A 23,990-nucleotide genomic window follows, 5' to 3' on the forward strand; every position below is an offset into this window, starting at 1 on the left:
TGCTAAGCATAGTTGCTTTGCTGGATTCCAACTGTAAAGGACAGATTGCTGACCTTGGGATACTCATACCCATTCTCAAAAATGCTGGAAAGGGTCCCCTTCACTCTGAACTTCAGAGACAGCACCGAATCTGGCTGAAGAGGATTGGATAGTCTGGAATGGTTACTACAGGACTTAACAAAACATGGACACACGATCGCACGCGCACACACACATGACACTCCTGTAACAGTCACAGAAGCCCAGCTGTTCCTTCATGTAGAGTGGGGAAACTCCTTAATTGGTCCGCATCCTGGTCCCAATCACACTTTCTTCTTTGAAGATGTTGGTTTTGCGTGTTCATTGGTTTGCCTCACTGACCTGCAGGTAATACCTTCTTGCAGGTCTCACACCGAAGTATTTTTTTTTTTTTTTTTTAAAGATTTTATTTATTTATTTGACAGAGAGAGAGATCACAAATAGGCAGAGAGACAGACAGAGAGAGAGATGAGGAGAAGCAGGCTCCCCGCTGAGCAGAGAGCCCCATGCGGGACTCGATCCCAGGCCCCTGGGATCATGACCCGAGCCGAAGGCAGAGGCTTAACCCACTGAGCCACCCAGGCGCCCCTCACACCGAAGTATTTTATTCCAGCGGCACAGAATTCTGTCCAGTCTCCTGGGTAATCGGTCAAAACTTTTAGGTACAAACTTCATCAACTATTTCCACAAATCTAGCTACTTGTACTCCTGATTTAAATGGGCATAATGTATACCGAGTGGGCAGTAAGGTTCGTTGTCCTCTAAAACACATCTCACCACACCTTCAAAGCTAGGAGTGCTGTGGTCTTGTACCAGCTGGCTTTACAGGAAGTGACAGATAGGAGGGTCGTTTCAGAAACTGCCTTCCACACGTTCCCAGAAAGGAGCAGCCACCTCAGGGATTTCCTGTTTCACTTTCTCAGCGCTGAGGTTGAGAACATAGGGCTCTAGAGGGAGACAGACTTAGGTTTTGTTTCCTGGCTCTGCTGAACTTGCAGAATGGGGTAGGCCCCTACTTCCTAAGGAGGTGGTAAGAAAGAAAAGGGTTCGGGTAACGCACTTGGCGCCGTGCCTGGCCCCTGGAAAGCGCCCTAGCAGTGGGGATCATGTCATCCCCATCAACACCGCCTGCGCCTCTGGGTGTCCAACTGTTAGAGCGCCCTTGTGTTCCGCTTTGCTGTGGCCGCCCTTGGCAACCCCACCTCTCCCAGCACACTCCCTGCCCTCAGTGCAGTGGCGAAGAGCTAAACACAGAGCACCAGCTTCCTCTGGGAGGAATGGAGTCAGTGCATTGGCTCCAAAGTGGGGTGCAGAAGGGCCTCTGTTGGGAAGTAAAAAGAAGATACCCAAACTGTTAATCTTGCTTTTCCTCATGTTTCCAGACATTGGGGTGGGCTGAGTCTACTTTTTTACTGATGCCTGCATGATCAAAACTGTTTATAGATCATAAAGGCAGCCTGGAGATGGTAAGTTGCTACGACCCTAAGATACATTTACAGTCGGTATTCCCATTTTATAGCTGAGAAGGCTGAGGCACAAAGTTTTGCCCAAGCTAGTATGTGGGGAAGCTGAGTCACACCCAGGCAAGTTGGCTTTGGAGCTTCCACTGTCAGCTGCTTAGGTACCGCTAACGAAAGACTTAGAGGTACATCATGTTTACGAGACTTTGTCGGTGTTCTAGGAGAAACATAGGGATGTTGTTGAATCCCTGTCTTTTAAGATTTCCATTTAATAAATAAGGATTAAATGACATATATTTTCAGAAACCATTAAGCTCTTTTAGATATGGGGGAGAAAAAAAATGAAAAACAAAATTTGTAAATCTAGGTACAGATACAAGAACTGCCTTCCACAGCATAATAGCTGATGACATTGTTAGTTTTGTTGTAAATTTTGATATATGAACATATGCACTCACCTTGGTGTTAACTATTCATCAGCCGATGGCTATTTCCTCACAATCTGAATTACAGCTAACTCACAGTGTAAATTATGCAGGATTTGGAAGTCTACACTTCAATATTTAAAATTTCAGTGACCAAACTTGCAAGTTTTTAAAGATATCCCCTTAGGTGTAAAAAACTGTAATTTTCACACACATTTGGATGAATACCCATGTTTCCAGGGGTGCTTTTTTTTTTTTCCTCTTCAGCCCTTATTTAGGTAATCAGGCGGATATGTGCTCCCCAAATCCTAGACCGGGGCTAATGTTGCGAGCTGCTTTGGCACCGCACACAGACCATTAAGTAGAAGAATGTTAGGAGGAACTTAATGTTGGTTGCATCCCAGAACACGCTGGTTTACAGAAAGGATGGACCTGAGAACGCGCACTGGGCCTCGTATGCACCCTCTGGGCGGGAATGAGACTCCACGCAGTGCTCCGGAGGCTGAAAGGGGGACATGAGGTAGGCAAGTCTGGAAGGCAAAGCACGCTGGCTGGCAGAGTGGAGGCTCCCACAGCAGAGCAGGGGCGCCAAGCCAGGACTCTGAATAGGGTAGCTGGCAGAAAGACAGAGGCTGGGAAAGAGTGGGGTGACCTGCTGCCAGGCGAGAGGAGTCTGTGCTGAGAAAGGGATTATTTTAATGAAAAGGGGTGTCTACAAAGTGGGAAAAAGATCCCAGAAAGGACAGCGTATGAGGGAAGAGTCCAAAGGGTCAGTTTCCCTGACAGTAGCTTCAGGCATTAAAGGCTCCACGATGGAAAAGTGCTGGCAAAGCAATTAACTGTACATAACTAAGGTTCCAGCCATTAGAGTTTTGAAGACTATGTATTTCTTTCGAAGCTGGATGCACTGTGATTTTCTCATGTGATTTTAGAAAAAAAGTTCATTTATCATCTCTGTATCCAATGTGGGGCTTGAACGCCTATAACCCCAAGATCAAGAGTCACATGCTCCACCGACTGAGACAGCCAGGTGCCCCTTAACATGTGATTTTTTTTTTTAAGATTTTATTTATTTATTTGAGAGAAAGAGAGAATGTATGCAAGAGCTGGGGGAGAGGAGGCAGAGGGGGAGGGAGACGGAAAGAATCCCAAGCAGACTCTGCTCTAAGTATGAAGCCCGACCTGGGGCTTGAACTCATAACCCTGAGGTCATGATCTGAGCTTAACCAACTTAGCCACCTACCATGTGCTTTTAATGGGAAAGAGTTAAATACACTGTGCTATCTTCAAGCCCTCAGCACTGCTGAAGCCAATGGTAATGGCAATTATTATTTTCAGAAAATAACATACTTTGGTTTTAAAATACGGTATGAAAATAAATGCTTTAAAGGATACGACTTCTGTAAAAAAAAAAAAAAAAGAAGGATATGACTGAAAGGTTGAAAGTAATATTCAACAAGTGTAAACTTTTAGGGAAATATACTGACAGCCCATATATCTACATCGACAAAGAATACAACTCATTACCTTCACACTTCATATTACAAATTTTGTGCTAGCATCAGATGATATATTATTTTATTTTCTTTACATAAATTGAGGAAGAAACATACAATCAGATCCAAATATATTACAAGGCATTTAGGGAGGTGTGTTTTGTTGCCCCACAGAAAAGTATCTGAAATCGACCTTCAAAATTGAAATAAACTTATTTAAAAGCACTATCCCGGCTCTTTTCTTGTTTAGGATATATCCTGGTTTTCACAGCAATATCAGTAAACGGATTTGAAATTCTGTCTTACGTGGTTAACATTCCAGATGTTCCAAAAAATCATACTCAACACATTCTTCTAGTTGTTTCAAGACCCTTGGGCTATCTGTGACAGGAAACTCCAAGACCGGAGGTCCTTGGGTATCAGCAGGCAGTTTACTCTGGGTTTTAAAAGCACAACTGAGAGTCTGGAAGAATGGCACCAGTTGCCTGATGCTGGAAACAGAATGCTGGCGCAGAAGGGGGAATTCATTCTTCATGGTGATCTCATCAGAACTGCCAATTTCCTGCAAAAAACAAACAACAACAAAAAAACACCACCCAACCCTGTAAAGATGATACAGCTTTGTTAAGTGTTAGAGATGCAAGTGAGGTACACGCGGGCTGCAAACCTAAGCAGTGGGTTCTTTAGGAACATTCACTACCAGTACTCATGGCAGTTTCCAAATGAACTCAAATGCTGGTCTTCAACTGACATTTTCCACCCCAGCCAGGCTCCAGACATTTTTCCTACAGGCCTGTCCTCAGCATAATAAAGGGACTCTGTGTATAAAACTTCCACGGATCCCGATCCTGTCATCCAGGATGATTACCTCGGCAACTGGGATGAGAAAGTGACATAAAAATGAGAAAGTAAAGATGGGATTTCTACCACCTCCAAGTTTTAACACTCGGATCAAAGAACTTTAGAAAATTATTCAAAGTCATTCAAGTCAAGCGGCGCGTGAAGGACTTCTCTCACTGCCTAGATTTGTCCCTTCTGCCACAAATATAAATTGCAAAAAGGAAGACATTTACCCCATATTTTAGTTTTAGAAGTTCCAGAATCCTAACAGTGTGGGGTTTGCATTCTTGGTGACTCTCCTCAAGATCCGACAGGAAGGCAGGGCCCTCTGTGTCCACTTCTGGAACAAATGCCCACCTGTAACTGGACACAAAAACAACAAAACCTTTTTTGGCTCAGAGCCAACTTCAAAAAGATTTTTAAACAGTTTTCTTGAGATACAACTCACACACCATACGATTCACCCCCCTGAAGTGTATAATTTAGTAGCCTTTCGTTTATTTGCAGAATTGTCTACCCATCACCATAATCAACTTTAGGATGTTTTCATCACCTCATGAAGAAGCGCTGCTCCCTTTACCTATCAGCCCTCCATCCCTTACGTCCGCTTCGTCTAGGCCACCACCCATCTATTTTCTGTCTCTGCATATTTTCTTTTGTTTTGTTTTTTTTTTTAAATTTTTTTTTTTAAGATTTTATTTATTTATTTGTCAGGGATAGAGGAAGAGAGAGAGCGAGCGAGCACAGGCAGAGAGGCCTGGAGAGGCAGAGGGAGAAGCAGGCTCCCCGCCGAGCAAGGAGCCCGATGCGGGACTCGATCCCAGGACGCTGGGATCATGACCTGAGCCGAAGGCAGCCGCTTAACCCACTGAGCCACCCAGGCGTCCCTCTGCATATTTTCTTATTGGGGACAGTCATATAAGCAGAATCACAGAACACGTGGTTCTTTGTGACTCCCGTCTTTCGCTTCCCATGATGCTGCCAAGGTCCGTCCATGCTGCAAGGGCACGTGCGTACTTCATCTCTTTTTATTGCTGAATATTTCATTGTATGAATACTTTTTTTTTTTAAAGATTTTATTTATTTATTTGACAGAGAGAGAGATCACAAATAGGCAGAGAGACAGGTAGAGAGAGAGATGAGGAGAAGCAGGCTCCCTGCTGAGCAGAGAGCCCAATGCGGGACTCGATCCCAGGCCCCTGGGATCATGACCTGAGACGAAGGTAGAGGCTTAACCCACTGAGCCACCCAGGCGCCCCCACTGTATGAATACTTATACATCGATGGACTTTAGATTTTCTCCACTTTTTGCTTATTACGAATAATGCTGCCATGCATACTCATATATATCAGAACCCACTTAAAAAAAAGTCTTTCTTCCTTACAGCAGGTTTAGGTTCACAACACAATTGCCTGGAAAGTCCAAAGACTTTCGAACTAGCAAAAGCCCCAACAGCCTCCACCAGAATGGTACGTCTGTAACCATCGGGAAACTGACATTGACTCACTGTTATCACCCCAAGTCCCGAGTTCAACTTAGGCCTCACTCTTGGTGCGCATTCTCTGGATGTAGATAAATGTCATGACACGTAGCCACTGTTAAGAGTATCAAATAGGGCGCCTGGGTGGCTCAGTGGGTTAAAGCCTCTGTCTTCAGCTCAGGTCATGATCCCAGAGTCCTGGGATCGAGCCCCACATCGGGCTCTCTGCTCATCAGGGAGCCTGTTTCCTCCTCTCTCTCTCTCTGCCTGCCTCTCTGCCTACTTGTGATCTCTATCAAATAAATAAATAAAATCTTTAAAAAAAAAAAGAAGAGTATCAAATAAAGTAGTTTCCCAGTCCTAAAAACCATCTGTGTTCTGATTCCCTCTCTTGTAACCCCTGACCACCTTTTCACTGTCTTCACAGTTTTGCCTTTTCCAGAATGCCACAGAGTTGGAATCATACAGTCTACAGCCATTTCAGATTGGCTTCTTTCACTCTGTAGTCTGTAGTCTGCTGTAAAGAAGAATCCACATTGTAACCACAAACATTTCTACATGATTACTCTCTCTAGGGGGATAGGACAGAGAGAAGTGGCATCTGGGGCCGGGCATGAAATTAACCATATGAGCAGCTGTGTTAAGCCTACAGGAAATGTAAGCCAACAGACGCAAAGTGAGCTGGAGACAGTGTTCCATCTATTTAATTAGAAACAAACGGATAATGAAATCTACACAAATGCAGTGAGGACCACCATTCCCCAACTCTTATTTTTTTGTTTTTAAAGATTTTATTTATTTGACAGAGATCACAAGTAGAGAGAGGGGCAGGGGGAGGAAGAAGCAGGCTCCCTGCCTAGCAGAGAGCTCAATGCGGGACTTGATCCAAGGACCCTGAGATCATGACCTGAGCCGAAGGCAGAGGCTTCAACCCACTGAGCCACCCAGGCAGCCCCTACTTCTTGTTTTATAAACACTCAGTAGTGAAACCCCCTGAACAACCACCCCCCACACACTCCCCGAAACCCATCCATAAACACTACCATGAGCCAAATTCAGGAAACCGCAGGTGCTGTGAGCACTCTGAAACCTGGTCTTCTCCTCAGCCATTAGAAACCACTACCGGGGCTTCCCATACACGGGTCACAACAAAGTAAAAGTGCTGACAAGGAAAGTCACCATTTCAAAGAGGACACATGGTCTTATCTGACTTACATTTGAAATAACGGCATCTTGTCAGGTGGAAAAGAAAGTGCTGTGTCCAGGAATTTGCAAGCTGATAAATATAAGACCAGTTCACTCGGGGGTATCTCCCCCACGGAGGGCCCATTTCCATCGGCAACTGAAACTTTCATTCTGTTGATTTTATTGCTGTTTCTATAAATTTGCAAAGAAACTCTTGTTACAAATTTGTTCACATACGCTGTAGTCCATCTGCCTGTGCAAGGTCCTTAAGGAGCCCTTTTCCTTTAAGAAATGGTCAAATAGCGGGTCCCTTCCTAAGTACTTTGAGAAAATAACATGGAGTGTTAGATAACCGAGCATCACAAAGTGATGTGCACCACTCACGGATGCACACAGACCCTCGCACAACTCACCTCAACGATTCATCATCGTCTCTCAGATCTTCTTCAAGCTGTATGAATATCTGAATCTTCAAAAGAAAACATAAATACAATTTACTATTTGAGAGAGATTAAACCGAGCTTAATGTTTAGAATGTATATGGCTGGGGCGCCTGGGTGGCTCAGTCAGTTAGGCATCTGCCTTCGGCTCAGGTCATGATCCCAGGGTTCTGGGATCGAGCCCCAAGTTGGGCTCCTTGCTCAGCAGGGTGCCTGGTTCTGCCTCTGCTCACTGTTCTCCCTGCTTATGCTCTCTCTCTTCATTTCTTTCTGACAAATAAGTAAAATCTTAAAAAAAAATAACAAAGCAAAAATATCAGCAACATGAGAAGATAACCTACAGAATGGGGAAAAATATTTACAAACCAAATATCTGATAAGAGGTCAACATCCAAAATATATTTAAAAAGTCATACAACTCAATAACAAAAAAGCAAATAAATTAATGTAAAAATGGGCAAAGGACTTGAATAGACATTTTTCCAAAGAAGATATCATGGCCCACAGGTCCATGAAAAGATGCTCTGCATTATTAACCATCAGGGAAATGCAAGACAAACAAACAAACAAAACCCCAGTAAGATATCACCTCACCCCTGTCAGAATGGCTAGCATCAGAAAGCCGAGAAATGACAAGTGTTGGTGAGGATGTGGAGAAAAAGGAACATTTGTGCACCGTGGGCGGGAATGCAAACTGGTGTAACCGCCTTGGGAAGGAGGTTCCTCAAAAAATTTAAAATGGAACTATGCTATGATCCTGCGATTACACTTCTGGGAATGTATCAGAAGGAAAGGCAAACACCGTGTTGACGAGATATCTGCCTCCTCATGTTCACTGCAGTGTTAGTTACAAGACATGGGAAAAACCCAAGTGTCTACTGATGGATGAATGGATAAAGAAAATGTTGTAGATTATAGAGTATAATATTATTCAGCTATAAAAAAGGAGGAAATCTGCTGTTTGGAACCACATGGATGAGCCTTGACAACATTATAATAAGTGAAATATATTAGACAAAGACAAATACCACATAATCTAATTTATATGTAGAATCTTAAAAACAAACACACCAAATTCATAGGAAAAGAGATCAGATTTGTGGTTATCAAAGGCAGGTGTGGGGGAGGGGAAATGGGATGAAGGTGGTCGAAAAGCACGAGCTTTCATTTTAAGATGAGTTAAGTACCAGGGCATCATATCCAACATGACGCCAATAGTTAAACTGCCGTGGGGTATATATAAAATAATTAAAAGTAAATCTTAAGAGTTCTTATCATAAGGAAGAAACATGTTTTTCTTTTCCTCTTTTTATATCTATGAGATGATCGAGGTTAGCTAAACTTACAGTGGTCATCATTTCTCCATATATGGAGTTATATATTACTGTATGTCAATTATATCTTGGTAAAACTGGAAAAAAAGTTTTTTTTTGTTTTGTTTTGTTTTTTAAGATTTTATTTATTTGACAGAGAGAGATCACAAGTAGGCAGAGGCAGGCAGAGAGAGAGGAAGTGAAGCAGGCTCCCCACCAAGGAAAGAGCCCGATGTGGGACTCGATCCCAGGACTCTGGGATCATGGCCTGAGCTGAAAGCAGAGGCTTTAAACCACTGAGCCACCCAGGCGCCCCGAAAAAAACAGTTTAAAAAACAGCAAATAATATCAAACAATTTAAAGCAGTGGGAATAAGCTGATGGTTAAAAGATCAAATATGATTACAGAAGATAAAATATTCTCTATTTAACTAAAACCTATGTGCTACCAACTTGAAAATTTTCATATGAATTTAGATATAGATGAAATAGTACATTATTCCTGAAAGAGAATTTTGAAAATATTCCTAAATATGTGTTCAGAATCTTAAAACATATCTTTATGTCTAATTTATAATTAAATGTGAGTAAGGAAGAACTAAAGTGTGTGGAGTATTTCAGAAATGCTGCTCTTAAAAGCCTACCCACAGACTTATAATGCTTTCTGAGATTAATGGTTGTTAATAGCCTTCTAAACAGCACTAAGCTTTTAATCTTAAATATTTTTTTGAAGATTTTATTTATGTGATGGAGAGAGGAGAGCTCAAGCAGGGGGAGAGGCAGGCAAAGGGAGAGGGAGAAGCAGACTCCCCGCTGAGCTACGGGGCTCCATCCCAGGACCCCGGGGTTCATGACGTGAGCCAAAGGCAGATGCTCAATGGACTGAGCCACCCTCAACCTTAAATATATCCCTATAAGATTCGGCTTCAAAGAAACTCACAACATAGATACAGTGAGCCTGTTATGGAAATCTATTATCAGTGAATGTGAATATCTGGCTAGGAAGTTCTTCAACGGAAATATGAGGGATTTAGGAAGGATAATTTTTTTTTTTTTTAAAGATTTTATTTATTTATTTGACAGAGAGAGATCACAAGTAGGCAGAGAGGCAGGCAGAGAGAGAGAGGAGGAAACAGGCTCCCTGCTGAGCAGAGAGCCCGATGTGGGACTTGATCCCAGGACCCTGAGATCATGACCTGAGCCGAAGGCAGTGGCTTAACCCACTGAGCCACCCAGGCGCCCAGGAAGGATAATTTTTGATTAGGAATCTTTAGTTATGTGAATTCGTGGTATGGTATGGTAGGTCAAGGTATGTGATGGTAATATTTCCAGTCATGGGTGTAAACTCTATAACTTAGAACTTAAAGGATTAATCTGCAGATTATGTAAATAACGTCACTATAAATTACAGTTCACACCAGTAGCTCAGAGACATGATGACCTGACGTCTTCCCTCTAATTTGCTTTTGACTTCACTTGAGATGGCCCCTCCAACCAGATACTGGGAGGGCAAGCATTACCAGAAGATGATCTGACCCTCTTTTCACCCTAGAGGCACTAGATCTGAAAGAGCTCGCCTAGGAACTTTCCTTACCATAGTAGCAGGAAGATAGTAACTTACAGAGATTTTTACGTTTCTTGAATTTTACCTTCTTGACCTGTCCAATGGAAGTCAGTTGGTAACGTGTACATAGTTACTCACTGTGCCTTAAAGTTTTATACTTTGTTTATACAAACTACAAAATTTCCCAGGGATGCATTAAATGGCTTTGTCTCAAAACAAATACCCTATTTAACCAAGAGCTGACGATGTGCTACCAGCTTGGCTGAAAATGTTGCAGATAAAATTAAGATATAAATGAAACAGTATATTAATCCTGAAAAAAAGCAAAAACAAAACAAAAACAAAAACAAAAAAAACCTGCTTCAGCCCTGCTTCCAAGAGTAAAATATTTGTACTTACTAATTCAGAGACCATTATGGGCCACAGTGAAGTCAGATGTTGGGGAGATATTCTTAGCAGCAAAACTCTGAAAAAAAGAAACATCTGAGCAGCAACTATGGATGTCTGTCCAACTCTGAGATTGTCTGTCAGGCGTTCTAAGGAAAGAAGATTTTCAAGATGTCACACAAATATGCAGTTTGAGGTTTCTCACTAGACAAAGAAAAAAAAAACCAAAACTGTATCTGTTTTGACCTTTAACAACAATGCAGCCTAAGAAATGGGTGCTGGGAGAATGTTTCTGCCGGCTCGTTGACCAGCAGCCCTCTGCTTTATGAAGTGAAGCGGTTCGTGGTAAGGGGAGTGAACCAACTGCGCTTCTGCCCCTGCCACAGCTGACCAGAAAGACATCAACCTCTGACTTAGCCTGGAAATCCACTGGATGACCAATGGCCACTAAATGCTCTTCTGAGAATATGAAATATAAGACCCAAGAACCACAGAAGGTCCTTGGTGAGTGATGGTGTTCTAGAATCACAGAGGCTGGCTGGCCACTGACATCGTATCTGGGAGTGAGGAGTGGGAAGTGGAGTGAGTGAATGAAAGGGAGAGGTATTCAGTGAAGTTGGTATTTCATGGCCAAGACTTCTTAAAAACTTGAATTCCTGTAGGAGAAGAAGGTGTGAGTTCCTCTAGCCCCTAATAGTCTTCCCCACTTCTCCATGGAAGTAATTGTTTGCAGAAAGTGATTTCCCCCCTGCCATGATAATTTAAGGTTTCTTAGGAACATGATAAAATTGCTACAGCAAACAGCTGAACTACTGTCATGTTAGTTACGATTAAACTATTTATGTAAGCTAGCTTAAATAGGTTTTTACGTCTTGCTTTTAAAAATACTCTTGACTTGGGCACTGGGTGGCTCAGTGGGTTAAAGCCTCTACCTTTGGCTCAGGTCATGATCTCAGGGTCCTGGCATCGAGCCCCGAATTGGGCTCTCTGCTCAGCAGGGAGCCTGCTTCCACCCCTCTCTGCCTGCCTCTCTGCCTACTTGTGATCTCTGCCTGTCAAATCAATAAATAAAATCTTAAAAAAAAAAAAAAAACAACTCTTGGCCGGGGTGCCTGGCGGGCTCAATCAGTACAGTATGTGACTTTTGATCTCAGGGTTTAAGTTCAAGCCGCATATTGGGGGTAGGGATTACTTAAATAGAAAGAAAAAAACACTCTTGACCAAATGAAGGATCAAGCATAACTCAGACACTTGACAGATATGTTGGCATTTTTTGCTTTTAAAATTCTTTTCAAATAATCTCTACGCCCAACATGGATCTTGAACTCGAGATCCCAAGATCAAGAGTCACACATTCTACTGGCTCAGTTAGAGTGGCATTTTTTTAAAAGTGGCATTAGAGAGTGGCATTTTTTTCAAAGATTTTATTTATTAATTTGACAGAGAGAAATCACAAGTAGATGGAGAGGCAGGCAGAGAGAGAGAGAGAGGGAAGCAGGCTCCCTGCTGAGCTGAGAGCCCGATGCAGGACTCGATCCCAGGACCCTGAGATCATGACCTGAGCCGAAGGCAGTGGCCTAACCCACTGAGCCACCCAGGCACCCAAGAGTGGCATTTTTAAAGAGTGCTTTGGGTTTCTGGTTCTGGATGAGATGGAATAAACAGATTACATCCTATTTCTCTAATAGCAATTAAAAAAAATAAACTGGAACAAAAATACATAAACTGCATCAGAAAACTGAAAAGCGAGGGGAAGGTGACCGGACCGGCTAGGATCCGTGGGACTTAAGCAATGACCTGAAGGTGAGTTCCCGAGGGTTTTTAATTTTTTATTTTCTTCTGGGCTAGGCACTTGAGGAGATGGTAAGCTGAACACCAAAGTTTCAACCTGAATGAGAAAAGCCATCAAAAGACACAAATACAGAGATGGTAACAGAGGTTTATCAGGAAAGGATTTCAAAAAGATGTGGTCTAAAAATATTCCAATAATCAATTACGGACATTTGAAACAAATAGAAAATGTCAGCAAAGAAATAGGAGCTACAAAGAAGCGCCAGATGGACATTTTAGAACTAAAAAGTAAAATAAAATCACTTTACTAGAAAAACCCTCAGTGGTGGGCTCAACAGCACACTGGAGATGACAGAGGAAAGAGGGAATTTGAAGACGGAATCTGTGGAAATTACTGAAACTGAACAAAAGAAAGAAAAAAAAAGTGAGGGGGATTAAACGAGCAGGCTCAGGGACCAGTGGACAATGAAAGATCTAACGTTTCAGTCACTGGAGTCCCAGAAAGAGGAAAAAGGGTACAGGCTGGGAAAATATTTGAAGAAATAATGTCCGAAAACATTACAAATTTGGTAAAAGATGGACATCTACAGATACAAGAAGGTGAGTGAAGTCTAGGAAGGATAAAACCAAAGAAATGATGTAACATTCAGTTACATAATAAAATCAGTTACATAATAAAACGTGAAAAAGTAAAGATGAAGTCTTGATAGTGGTCAGAGGAAAATGATACATTACAGTAGTCTCCTCCGTCCCCATCTTATCCATGGTCCTGCTTTCTGAGGTTGACCTTGGCTGACTGCCAAAGCAGATGACCCTCCCTCTGACCTATCGTCAGGGGGTCAGTACTGGGCTCACATTAAACATCACAGGCCTATGCCATTCACCTCACTTCATCTCACCACATGGCCACCCTTCTGATATTTTGAGGGAGAGATGACATTCATGCAACTTTCACTATAGTATACTATAATAATTGTTGCATTATATGTGCCTGATTTATGAATTAAGTTAACCACAGGCATGTATGTACAGCAAAAAGCATAGTATATGTAGTAGTTGGTACTGTCCATGGTTTTAAGTATGCACTAGCGGTCTTAGAATGTACCCCCTGTAAAAAAGGGGGGCTACTGTAACTAAAAAGGAACAATAATTTGAATGAGAGACTTCCCTCAGAAACCATGGAGTCAGAAAAAAGTAGCGTATTTTTCAAGTGCTACTTGAAAAGAACTTCACCCCAGAATTCCATTTCTCATGAAAACATCCTTCTGGGTGTTTGGTCACCCACACCAAAAAGAAGGAAGATGAGATAAACCGTCTCCACGAAGGGAAACAGAGAGAACTTGTGGCCAGCAGACCGGTACTCAAAGAACATCCAGAAGATATTCTTCAACGAATCAGAAATGGTTGGAAATGTGGAACATCAAGACAATAAAGCAACTGAAAGAGCATTCCACGAGTAAAAAGGACATTCTCTATCTTTCTAAACCATGCCAGATGGTTGAAGCGGTTTTGCTAATGGACTGCGCTGTGTGAGGTGTTACCAGAGGGGAAGCAGGGCGCACAGTCACAGGAACACTTGGTACTGGCTGTGCAGCTGCTTGTCAGTCTTAATCCACTTTGAAATAGAAGGTATTTTTTTTTTAAAGATTTTATTTATTTATTTGACAGACCGAGATCACAAGTAGGTGGCGGGGGGGGGGGGGTTGGGCAGTGGGGGAGGGGGCAGAGCAGGCTCCCTGCTGAGCAGAAAGCTTGATTCCAGGACTCTGGGATCATGACCTGAGCTGAAGGCAGAGGCTTTAACCCACTGAGCCACCCAGGTGTCCCCAAAACAGAAAGTATTATGGAAAAAATGATTTGTACAAATATTTCATATTGGTACTCCAAAGAAAAGCTAAATTCATGAGATTATTCTTCAGCCAAGATCATCTATTTTAGAATCACGAATGTTCTTCAATCTCTAACCATCCTTCCTTAGCTGAGTGATAAACCTAACAAACCCAAGGAGTTTCTGTGAGCAGAGAATGGGGGCGAGCCCTGAGCTCCTACTCTCTCTCCCTCTCAGAGGCATGACTTCCTTAGAATTGTTGGATGCTTAGATCCTGCTGTGGTCAAACCACACCACGCTGTTTGAGAAAGGCTCTGGTCTGTTCTTTTCTTGTTCTATACACCCAATACCATCTCTTTGGCTCTCCGGGCCTCAGCAACTTATTTTAAAGGTGTGTGATGGGAGACGGGGGAGAGAATCCAATTTTGTTAACATATAGTGTATTATTAGTTTCAGGGGCAGAGCTTAGTGAGTCATCAGTTGCATAGAACACCCAGTGCTCATTCCATCACATGCCCATCCCCCACTTCTCTCATCCCCTCCCCCCCTCCCCTCCAGCAGCCCTCAGTTTGTTTCCTAGAGTTAAGAGTGTCTTATGGTCTCTGCACTCAGCCAAAGTCTTTGGAGGGCTGCCATCACCCTTACTGGCAATCCTGGCCACCATCTGCCTGAATCAGCAATACAAGAAAGGATCTGTTGATATCGGAACATTTGCTCTCACATATTTCAAGTACTCAGGACTTTATTTATTTTTATTTATTTATTTTTAAGATTTTATTTATCTGACAGGCAGAGATCACAAGTAGGCAGAGAGGCAGGCAGAGAGGAGGAAGCAGGCTCCCCACCGAGCAGTGAGCCCGATGTGGGGCCGATCCCAGGACCCTGAGATCGTGACCTGAGCCAAAGGCAGAGGCTTTAACCCACTGAGCCACCCAGGCATCCCGTACTCAGGACTTTATGATGTGAAAATCTCCTTCTGTGTTTCACGGGTTAAAATTATGTCAGTTTTAGTATAAAGATATTTTATTATTACAAATATAAAATATAGTCATAATTAATAATTGTGAGAGCTGTTAATGTTCTGAACTGTAACAATTAAGACCTTTCAAATAGTTAATCAAGTGGGCATGTAAGCTGACAATTACTACTAATATCAAGAGTCACCTGGATGACTTGGGGAAGAGAATTTGTGAGCTGACAGATACATTTATAAATTTCTTTATATTTATATATTTACTTATGTATACATTGATTAATTGTAGGCTCCATGCCCAGTGTGGAGCCCAGTGCAGGCCCTGAACCCCCGACCCTGATAACAAGACCTGAGCTGAGATCAAGGGTCAGGCACTTAACCAACTGAGCCACCCAGGTGCCCCAGCTGACAGATATTTATAAATACTTTTTTTTTTTAAAGGGCAGAGCAAGAGATGGATGTCATAATTCTACCTGGACATAACCCGAATGCCCTACACTGGTGAACTGGTGAGCTAGTCACAGAATGGATACCGTTCGGCAATAAAAACCAGTATATGCTGTTGATAAATATGGTATAGACGACTCTCAAAACACGTTAGGGAAGTCAAAGAAGCCAGACGCAAAGGCTTCACCCCACCTAATGACATTTAGGATATTCGGGGCAAGAGGAAACTATGAGAGGAAGGCAGATTAGCACTTGCTAACCCAAGGGAAGGGAAGGGGATGACTTCCAAGGGGCGCAGGGGAACTTTCCGGGGTGATGGAAATGTTCTGCATGTTGGCTATGGTGATGGTTCCACGACTATATGTGCTTATCAAAATTCACAGAACTGTATACCCAAAAAGGTGACTTTTATTGTATGTAAATTATACCTTAGTAAACCTGATCCTCAATAAAGAATTCACACTATAATTCTAATATTTGAAAAATTATTTGATATACTAGTTTTCATATTATTAAACAAAGAAATCCTTAAGGATTGTATTAATTTTATTTGATTCCATTCAGGCTATGAGTCTTAAAGAAAACACATTTCTATTTGAGAATTCTGTTGTATCTTGGAGAAGGGTGAATTGTGAATTTAGGCAGAATGCCCACTTCACCACCTGCACATTTTATGAGGGGGAAAAAAAAACCTTTAAGATCATGTACAATAGCTGCAGTAGTTCATTTTTGAGGCAAAAAATATAGCAAGTACAAAAAAGAGAAAAACTGTTAAGGAAAGGGACTTCTCCTTCACTAGCTTCGGTTGGTGCTGTGACCTCAAATATCCTGACCATAGGTGCATCTAGCAGGAGGCAATGCTAAGAAAGTACTCAGACTTTCAGAAACTACCTAGGAAAAACTAACAGCATTATAATCGTTGATTTTTAAAATAAAGTTTCAGATTCACTGATAAATTTCCAGAGGTCTTCCACAAGCACTCATTTTAACACTCTGCCATCCGGCCCGAGCATGCTGTGGGCCACCCCGGTAGTTGCCTGAGCTGGGTGTCCATCCACGAGGGGGGTGTGTGCTGGGGGTGAGGGTGGGGTGCCCTTCTTACCTTGTATCAGAGGAAGGTAAAGGTGGTATTGATCAAGTTCTCCACTGAAGACGGCAAAAGCCTGGCGCTTTAGCAGCATGGCTTTCTGCTCAAAACTCGAGAAGAGTTTTAAAGAACTGCTCTGCATGTCTAGAATAAATATAGCCAATACGTTCCATTTAGTGAGAAAACCGCAATCAGAGGTAAGTGACAGGCCATTCATAATCGTGTCATTTCTATCCTTCCTGGTGAAAAATCATGGTCCTAAGGTAATCATCGTCTCGTGGTTATTACTGACATATTTATGAGGAAACGTAAATACTTCTTGAAGAACATTTAACAATAGAGCATTAGAAGAGGATACGAGGGACAGACAATTACTCCTAATCAATTATGGTAAACCTATCACTACTTTCAAAGTATTCCCCCCGTGGTAAAGCTGTAGGGAAAGGCTGTCGGGGCCTTCTGTCAATGCACTAGAACCGGGAGGCTCATTCGTGAGTCGACACATTAGGCATGTTACATTATAGTTTGCAGCTAGGACGGCATCGCTGAAGATCCGAGGGGAGTCCTGAGCTATGTGGTAAAGGAGGATTATGAGGGGATCGGGCCTTTAAAAGTGTGATTTATGTGCAAGTAACATGCAACTTACTCATTAGATCTTTAAACATTGTTTTCTCGTGAGTCAGAAGATGGTCAATAATGGACTTCCAACTGGATATTAAAAAAAGCAAAGTTAATTAAATATGTAAGGGATGACAGTCTGATTAGAGGCATCAAGAAAAGAACATGCCCCTTTGAGATCTATTAAAACCTGTTTCCTGAAAAGAAGTTAGTGAAAGAAACAGGTTTTAATACAAGGGAAAGCTGAGCAAAAGCTCTTCATTTATAACTTAATGACACAGGCGACGAGTAACAAAGGGAAGAAATAATAATTCCCAGCTTACGGTAAAAGAGAAACAGTTTTTCAAGAGTTGCCCTTGTGCTGATGGAAAGTAGGAGCAGTGATATCGAATACGACTAACTTTCCCAGTGGGCTCCCCAGAAGAGCAACAGCCTTTCAAGGTGAAAGGCGCAGGGCTGCGAGGAGTGGGGGTGGGAGGGCAGCAGGACAGACTCGGGCCAGTCGCTACCCGCCATCGAGGTCGTTGATATATTCTCGTAACCAAAATCCGATGGGGGAGAGCCACTGTGTGGTTCTGCGGACCTTCCGGAAAGGGCGCAGGGAGTTCACCTCACATCTCTATTTCAGCAGCTATGCCGGGCGGCTGCACAGTCTCAGTGAGAACGTGTGAAGCGTGTGCTGAGACGTGGGGTAAGGACAGCACGGCGTCACCAGCAGGCTGTCATCTTAGCACTGGAGTACTCCAGGGGACACTGGAACCCTGGATTGTGTGCTCCGGGGATAACGTGCTCTCGTCACCAAAATCCTTTTGATAAAAAATGCACCTCTATATTTTTAAAGCACCCAACCCCCTGCCATGAATGCGGTTAACTCGCGAGCTTGTGACAGGGCCGTCCTAGGATCTGGGCTGATGCTAACTGCTCCCATTTCAAGTAGGAGAATTATGTCAACCGAAACATTTTCTCCACTGGAGGATCTGCACCAGCCCTTTGTCAGAACAGCGTCTCTTACTGTGCACAGCAAGTGTCCATCTGAAAGAAAGCAGGGTCCAAGAATAACTCCAGGACTTCTTTCTTCCAGGCTCGCTTCGTATAGGCGTAGCCGCTCAGAGAGCTCAGCAGCTGAGCGCCGGCCCGGAAGCTGGGCGCGTTGTAGGCACTGAACACGGGTGGGGAGGAAAAGGCTCAAGGTCAAAGAGTGCGCAAAGAAAGCCGCTTGGTGCCTCTCCCATACCCGACTTTGCTCCCTACGGGCAGGACACAAGGAGGAGATGACAGTACCTGTGATTGCGTAAGTAAGGAAACACATAATAAAGCAGGCGGGAGATCAAGGGCACCGCTTTCTCCTTCTCGTCACTTCGGTAAACCATGTCCAGGAGAGATGCCAGGACCTACCGGAGCAGGATCACAAGGAAACAGAAACCTTCTGAGGCCAGCGACAGTAAGAATTAGTCCCCGAGGGGCACATAACCCAACAAGACAACTCCCGGGGCAGCTGGAGGCTGGCAGAGCTCCGGAGGCCAGCAGGAGCGGCGGCCGGTACTCTCTGGCCGAAGACTGGAGAGCCTGCGCCAAGCTCCGAGCCGGCCATCACACCACCGAGGGAGGACAAGTCAGGTGTGCACTGACCTCTGCCAGGAGAGACAGGGCCTGCACGCTGTACACCGACGGCGCAGACGCGGACACCATTGCTGAAGCAGTTGCGGTGGTATCTGCTGACAGAAAGATGCATTGTGCTTCAGTCATGGCGGATGGGCCACCATTTCTGCCCCTGAGACATCTCACAGATGTGAGCGATGCACCCCAGCCTTGCACACTGAGGCTGCACATAAGTATCCCTTAGGGGTTCCTTTCTGTTGACATGTTCAACTTCAGGAAGAACCTGGGTACTGAGATCACATAAATCAGCGCTGACTCGCCGTCCTCCTCCCCATCCCTCTTCTCAGCATTGTTCTCAGAATGCCCACATCCCCGCGGATGATCCGTCTTACCCTCGGGGCCTCTGACCCCCGACCTCCTCTCTTTCAAGAATCTGTTACTCTGGGTCACCCACTGTCACCACCACACTCTTGGACTCAGCAATTTCCCAAATCTCCACTTCCAGCCTCCCCCTCTGACCGCATCTTGCCCTTCCCGAACCCTTGCGCAGACCTCCAACCCTTCGGCCTGGCCCCGACCGCCCACCAACACCTCCGGGTCTGTCCTTCTCGCCTCCCCACCTAAGCCATGGTCTCCCATCGACCTGGCAAACATCTTGGGCTCTTTTGCTGCTCTCTCCCTCTGAGGAACTCACCTGGAAAAATGCAAAGCTGGCTAAACCCGCAGATCAGCCTGTGGAGTTTCTGTGTAGTTGAACGTTCCGGAGAAAACCAAACAACGATGGAATAGATCTCACTTTCCTTCATGACCGTGAATCTCAAAAAGGACCTGATGCTACCACATCGTCCCACCAGCCGTGCCCCGGCGGTGTGCTGGCTTTCCTACTCTGCCGCGTCAATCTTTCCTCAATAACCATCAACACTCTTCCCTTCTCAGCTGATAACCGCACCTATTTCACCAAGGCAGTTAATGGAAATGGAAGGGAACTCCCTCAGTTTGGCCACATCTCTCTGTTCTCTGCGCTGTCTCCTGTTTTGATGCACATGCTCCTGGCTCCTATGGAAGAACAGTAGTTCCATTTCTGCCATCAAGCCTGGCCCCACGGCCATCGAGGGCTTTGCTTTCGAACTGCCCTTTCTCTCTTTGGTATTTATTTTTCCCTCTCTGCTGCACATATCCTTCACATACAAATACGCTCTGGTATACTCCAATTTAAAAACAAGAACATAAGGGCTATTCTTTGGCCATTAGTTCTACTCGGTTACTGTCCTATGACAAGTGAGCTTCAAGGAGTTCTCCGCATTCACGGCCTCCTCCTCCTCTCCTAGCCTCCTCTCCACCGGCTCCAGTGTTCTCTCCCTCCTTGTTCCCAACCTCCATGTTGTCAAGCCCAGTGGGTCTCTGCCGCACCTTCCCGTTTCTCAGCAGCCTCCCACTGTGTTACTCCTCCCCCCGTCTGAAAGCACCCTCCTCTCATGTTTCATGACTCTGTGCTCTCTTGGTTTCTCTCCTACCCTGGTGACCACTTAAGCATCGTTTCTGGCTCCTTCTCTTTTTTTCTGACATCTCAAATGTAATGCTTGCAAAACCAAGCTCAGTTTCCTGTTCCAGAATGTTCTTATTTTGGTCTTCTCCCCCTCGATAAATTGCGTAAGCTAAAACCCAAAGTCATTCTCGATTGCCTTTTTCATTAACCACCACATGCAGCCCATCAGCAAATCTGCTGGCTCTGCATCTAAGTCAGTCCACCTTTCCATCACCCCTGCCTCCGAGCCAGCACTGTCTCTCACCCACACCACTGTGAAGCGCTGCTAACTGGCCTTCCGTTTTCCGCTCTCATTTGATACAGCCCTTACTGCTCTTAGCAGCCAAACTGTTTTCTAAAGACGGAGGAAGAGCCCGTCACTGCTTGAAACACTTTAATGGCTGCCACAGCGAGTGGGATGAAATCTAAGCTCCTGACCAGGCACCCCACTCGGGCCCCTCCCCCCTGTTCAGTGAGCTCCAGCCAGGCTGGTCTCCTGCTTTCTGGCCCACACCCACCGCCAGGACTTGCCATCCCTCTGAGCAGTGCCCTCCGGGTCTTTGTGCAGCTGTCCCCTAACTTCTCGGAGCAACTGTCACCTCCCTGAGGACACACTCTGTAACACCTCCCCGCTCCCTGCGGCTCCTGCTAATCGGACTCCTACTGTCCTTACACGAAGAACCACCTGCAATTCTCAGGGTCATTTACTTCTTCTTTTCATCTTTAAAAAGCTTTCATTTTAAAGAACTTCAGATTTTCAAAAGAGTTGAAAGGTCCCTTTGTTAATGTGCTTTTTGCTTATTCTCTTCCCTGCTGCGTGCGCCGGTGCTGGGGCCCCGCACGTGGGACACCCCACCCGCGGACTCGCGGTGAGAAGCCGCACACCGGGGGCACGCACACAAACTCTAAATGGGGACAAACACATTATTTGAAGCCTCACTTTGTTTCATGCTTTCTGTGGCCCATATGTATACACGTAATTTGTTTAAGTAAAACAAGGTCATGGGGCACCTGGGTGGCTCAGTGGGTTAAGCCTCTGCCTTCGGCTCAGGTCATGATCCCAGGGTCCTGGGATCGAGTCCCGCATCGGGCTCTCTGCTCAGCAGGGAGCCTGCTTCCTCCTCTCTCTCTGCCTGCCTCTCTACCTACTTGTGATCTCTGTCAGATAAAGAAAGAAAAAATCTTAAAAAAAAAAACAAACAAGGTCATGACCTAAACACTCAGGGTTTTTGGTCCTCTATCATGAGAGGACCAAATTATAATTAGGTTTTATAGAGAAGCTCCAAAATCACCTCCAGTTTTGGAATTCTCTGATTTCTTTAAACAAAAATAAGGTAATTTTACTCTAGCATTATCTCGAGGTCAAATGAAATCATTGTGCAAAAGCCAGGCCCAGTGACCGTGGTCCGTCCAAGCAGTCAGTCCAGCCACTCTGGTGGAGCAGTTCCAGCTGTACACCAGCACGTGGGGTAGAAATGACCCCGGGGATTGAGCCCAGCAGAGGCAAGAGCCCCCTCCACAGCTATAAACACAGCCACAGCCTGAAAAGCCTCACTGCTGCTTTATGTCAGCAAATGCCAGGGCACTGCTTGTGGCAGCTTCATTACACAATCAAGGGTAATTATTTTTCTTACGCAAACCACAAAACTAGTTACCAGGCTAATACGGCAGAAGTAGCGGCCGGTGGACCACAGTCTGCCGAGTATGCCATCCTTCCTCCTCTTGGGGAGAGAGAAGCCCCTTCCGGTGGGCACTCGTTTCTCAAGGCTCCCGTGCACCAGCCCTTCCCTCTCCTCCTCCGGGTCGGCAATGAACCACCCGGGACCTCCGCCATGAGACCTGGTTCACCTGAGCCAAATGCCTGATTCCTGGTATGCCTAGAACTAGACACCAACGAAGGGCTTTTCACTTACAGGAGCCAAAGTGGTTTTGTTCTTTTGTTTCTATTATTTCTGCTACCTGTGAGAGAAAAGAGCCCTGACTTCTTGACTCTCTTTTGGTAAAGATCATAGACGTAGCTTTGAGCTGTTGCTGTAACTGCTGCTAATGACAATGAAAGACCCAGTAAAATATCACAGGACAGCTTTTGAACATTGCCTTTGTGGTGGGTACTGTACTATGTAGTTCCTATTGAGAACTTAAATGTAATTTTTTGCTCTTGTGTTCGTAAAACGAAGAGCAAACTGGTTTACTCGTTTGGTGTAACCTATACTGGGACTGGGCACACGCTCCTGTCCCCTGGTTAAATAATACGGAGAACTAACAAAAACAGTTACTTTCTCCAAGATACACTTAATCCTGAAAGAACCACTGAAAACCGACTAAAACAGTTTACATATCACAACAGGCAGCGTGCTCATCAAGAGGCACTTCAAGACTCTCACCCTGTGCTGTGCCCACCCATCCAAAGCTCTGCCCAATCCTGACCAGTTCCCCACCCTAAAAGATCTGCCTCAAAGGACTCGGCCAAGGCCCTACACCCTACAAAGGTCCTCCCTAAACTCCCCCAATGAGACGCTGCTATGACCCTGCCAAGTCTGTCTCTCCCTGCAGTAGATCTGATCGCCTAAGGTCTGCTTCATTGGCAGATCTGTCCGGTGGTCTTCAGGGCACTGGCAATGAACCACCTCCATGGCTGCATTTAAGGCAGACTCCTCCAGAGCACCTGGTTGATCACGGCCCAAGTAGACAGAGGAGTCTCCCCTCAGTGTCTCCTGGCTGCTCTCCTCGGAAGCTATAACTGAGAGCAAGGCTGGGGTGTGCCGAGCCCATGTGACCTCCACTAGAAAAACCTTCACATCCCCGGCAGTGACGAGGCACTGAGAGGCATGGGTGTGTTAGGCATAAAGAAAAGACACAATCTAATGACTCTAACCACCTGATGACAGTTCGCTGGTTTACTGAATTTTCTTTCCACAGTTCCATGAAAAGAAAAACATATATCTCCATATTTTTTATACCCCACGGATTTCTTTCACCTAATCTATGTAGATTATCCTGGGAAGCTACTTTCTTGGATTCTGATCTAGGATCAGTGAGGGCTGCCATGGTAGCATACGTCACTCGGGGCTCTATCAGTGGAATCCTATTGTTTATTACACACAAATTATGTTGTAAATAGTAAAAACAAACTGTCTGCTTTTTTTTTTTTTTAAAGTAGGTTCAGTGCCCAGCATGGATCCCAGTGCGGGGCTTGAATTCATAACCCTGAGATCAAGACCTGAACTGAGATCAAGAGTCAGATGCTTAACCATGCATGCAACCCAGGTGTCCCCAGACTGTTTTACTTTTTTTTTTAAGATTTTATTTGTTATTGGACAGAGAGAGATCACAAGGAGGCAGAGAGGCAGGCAGAGAGAGAGAGAGAGAGGAGGAAGCAGGCTCCCCACTGAGCAGAGAGCCTGATGCGGGGCTCGATCCCAGCACCCTGGGATCATGACCTGAGCCGAAGGCAGAGGCTTAACCCACTGAGCCACCCAGGCGCCCCCAGACTGTTTTACTTTTAAGGAAAAAC

The 23,990-nt window shown here is 44.6% G+C and overlaps 1 protein-coding gene across 7 annotated transcripts in view; it reads right to left on the minus strand.

Moving 5' to 3' along the window:
- Positions 1–3,464: 3,464 nt before the first annotated feature.
- The window catches only part of DOP1B (DOP1 leucine zipper like protein B), a 108,491-nt gene continuing 87,965 nt past the window's right edge, over positions 3,465–23,990 (minus strand). For 4 of the 7 annotated variants that reach the window (XM_045084524.1, XM_045084521.1, XM_045084522.1 and 1 more), the window contains 10 exons: positions 18,982–19,067; positions 18,634–18,743; positions 18,365–18,511; positions 17,381–17,442; positions 16,750–16,878; positions 10,621–10,757; positions 7,319–7,374; positions 6,936–7,097; positions 4,473–4,602; positions 3,465–3,961 (listed from right to left, as the gene is read on the minus strand). In XM_045084524.1, the coding sequence (XP_044940459.1) occupies positions 3,710–3,961; positions 4,473–4,602; positions 6,936–7,097; positions 7,319–7,374; positions 10,621–10,757; positions 16,750–16,878; positions 17,381–17,442; positions 18,365–18,511; positions 18,634–18,743; positions 18,982–19,067 (1,271 nt within the window). In that variant the 3' untranslated portion in view covers positions 3,465–3,709. Of the gene's footprint in view, positions 3,962–4,267; positions 4,276–4,472; positions 4,603–6,935; positions 7,098–7,318; positions 7,375–10,620; positions 10,758–16,749; positions 16,879–17,380; positions 17,443–18,364; positions 18,512–18,633; positions 18,744–18,981; positions 19,068–23,990 lie in introns of those variants that run through there. The other 3 variants (XM_045084525.1, XM_045084523.1, XR_006607943.1) reach the window with 3 other exon arrangements.

This window comes from Mustela putorius, unplaced genomic scaffold (genome assembly GCF_011764305.1).
Source record: "Mustela putorius furo isolate JIRA1106 unplaced genomic scaffold, ASM1176430v1.1 tig00000765_pilon_pilon_pilon, whole genome shotgun sequence".
Taxonomy (NCBI): domain Eukaryota; kingdom Metazoa; phylum Chordata; class Mammalia; order Carnivora; family Mustelidae; genus Mustela; species Mustela putorius.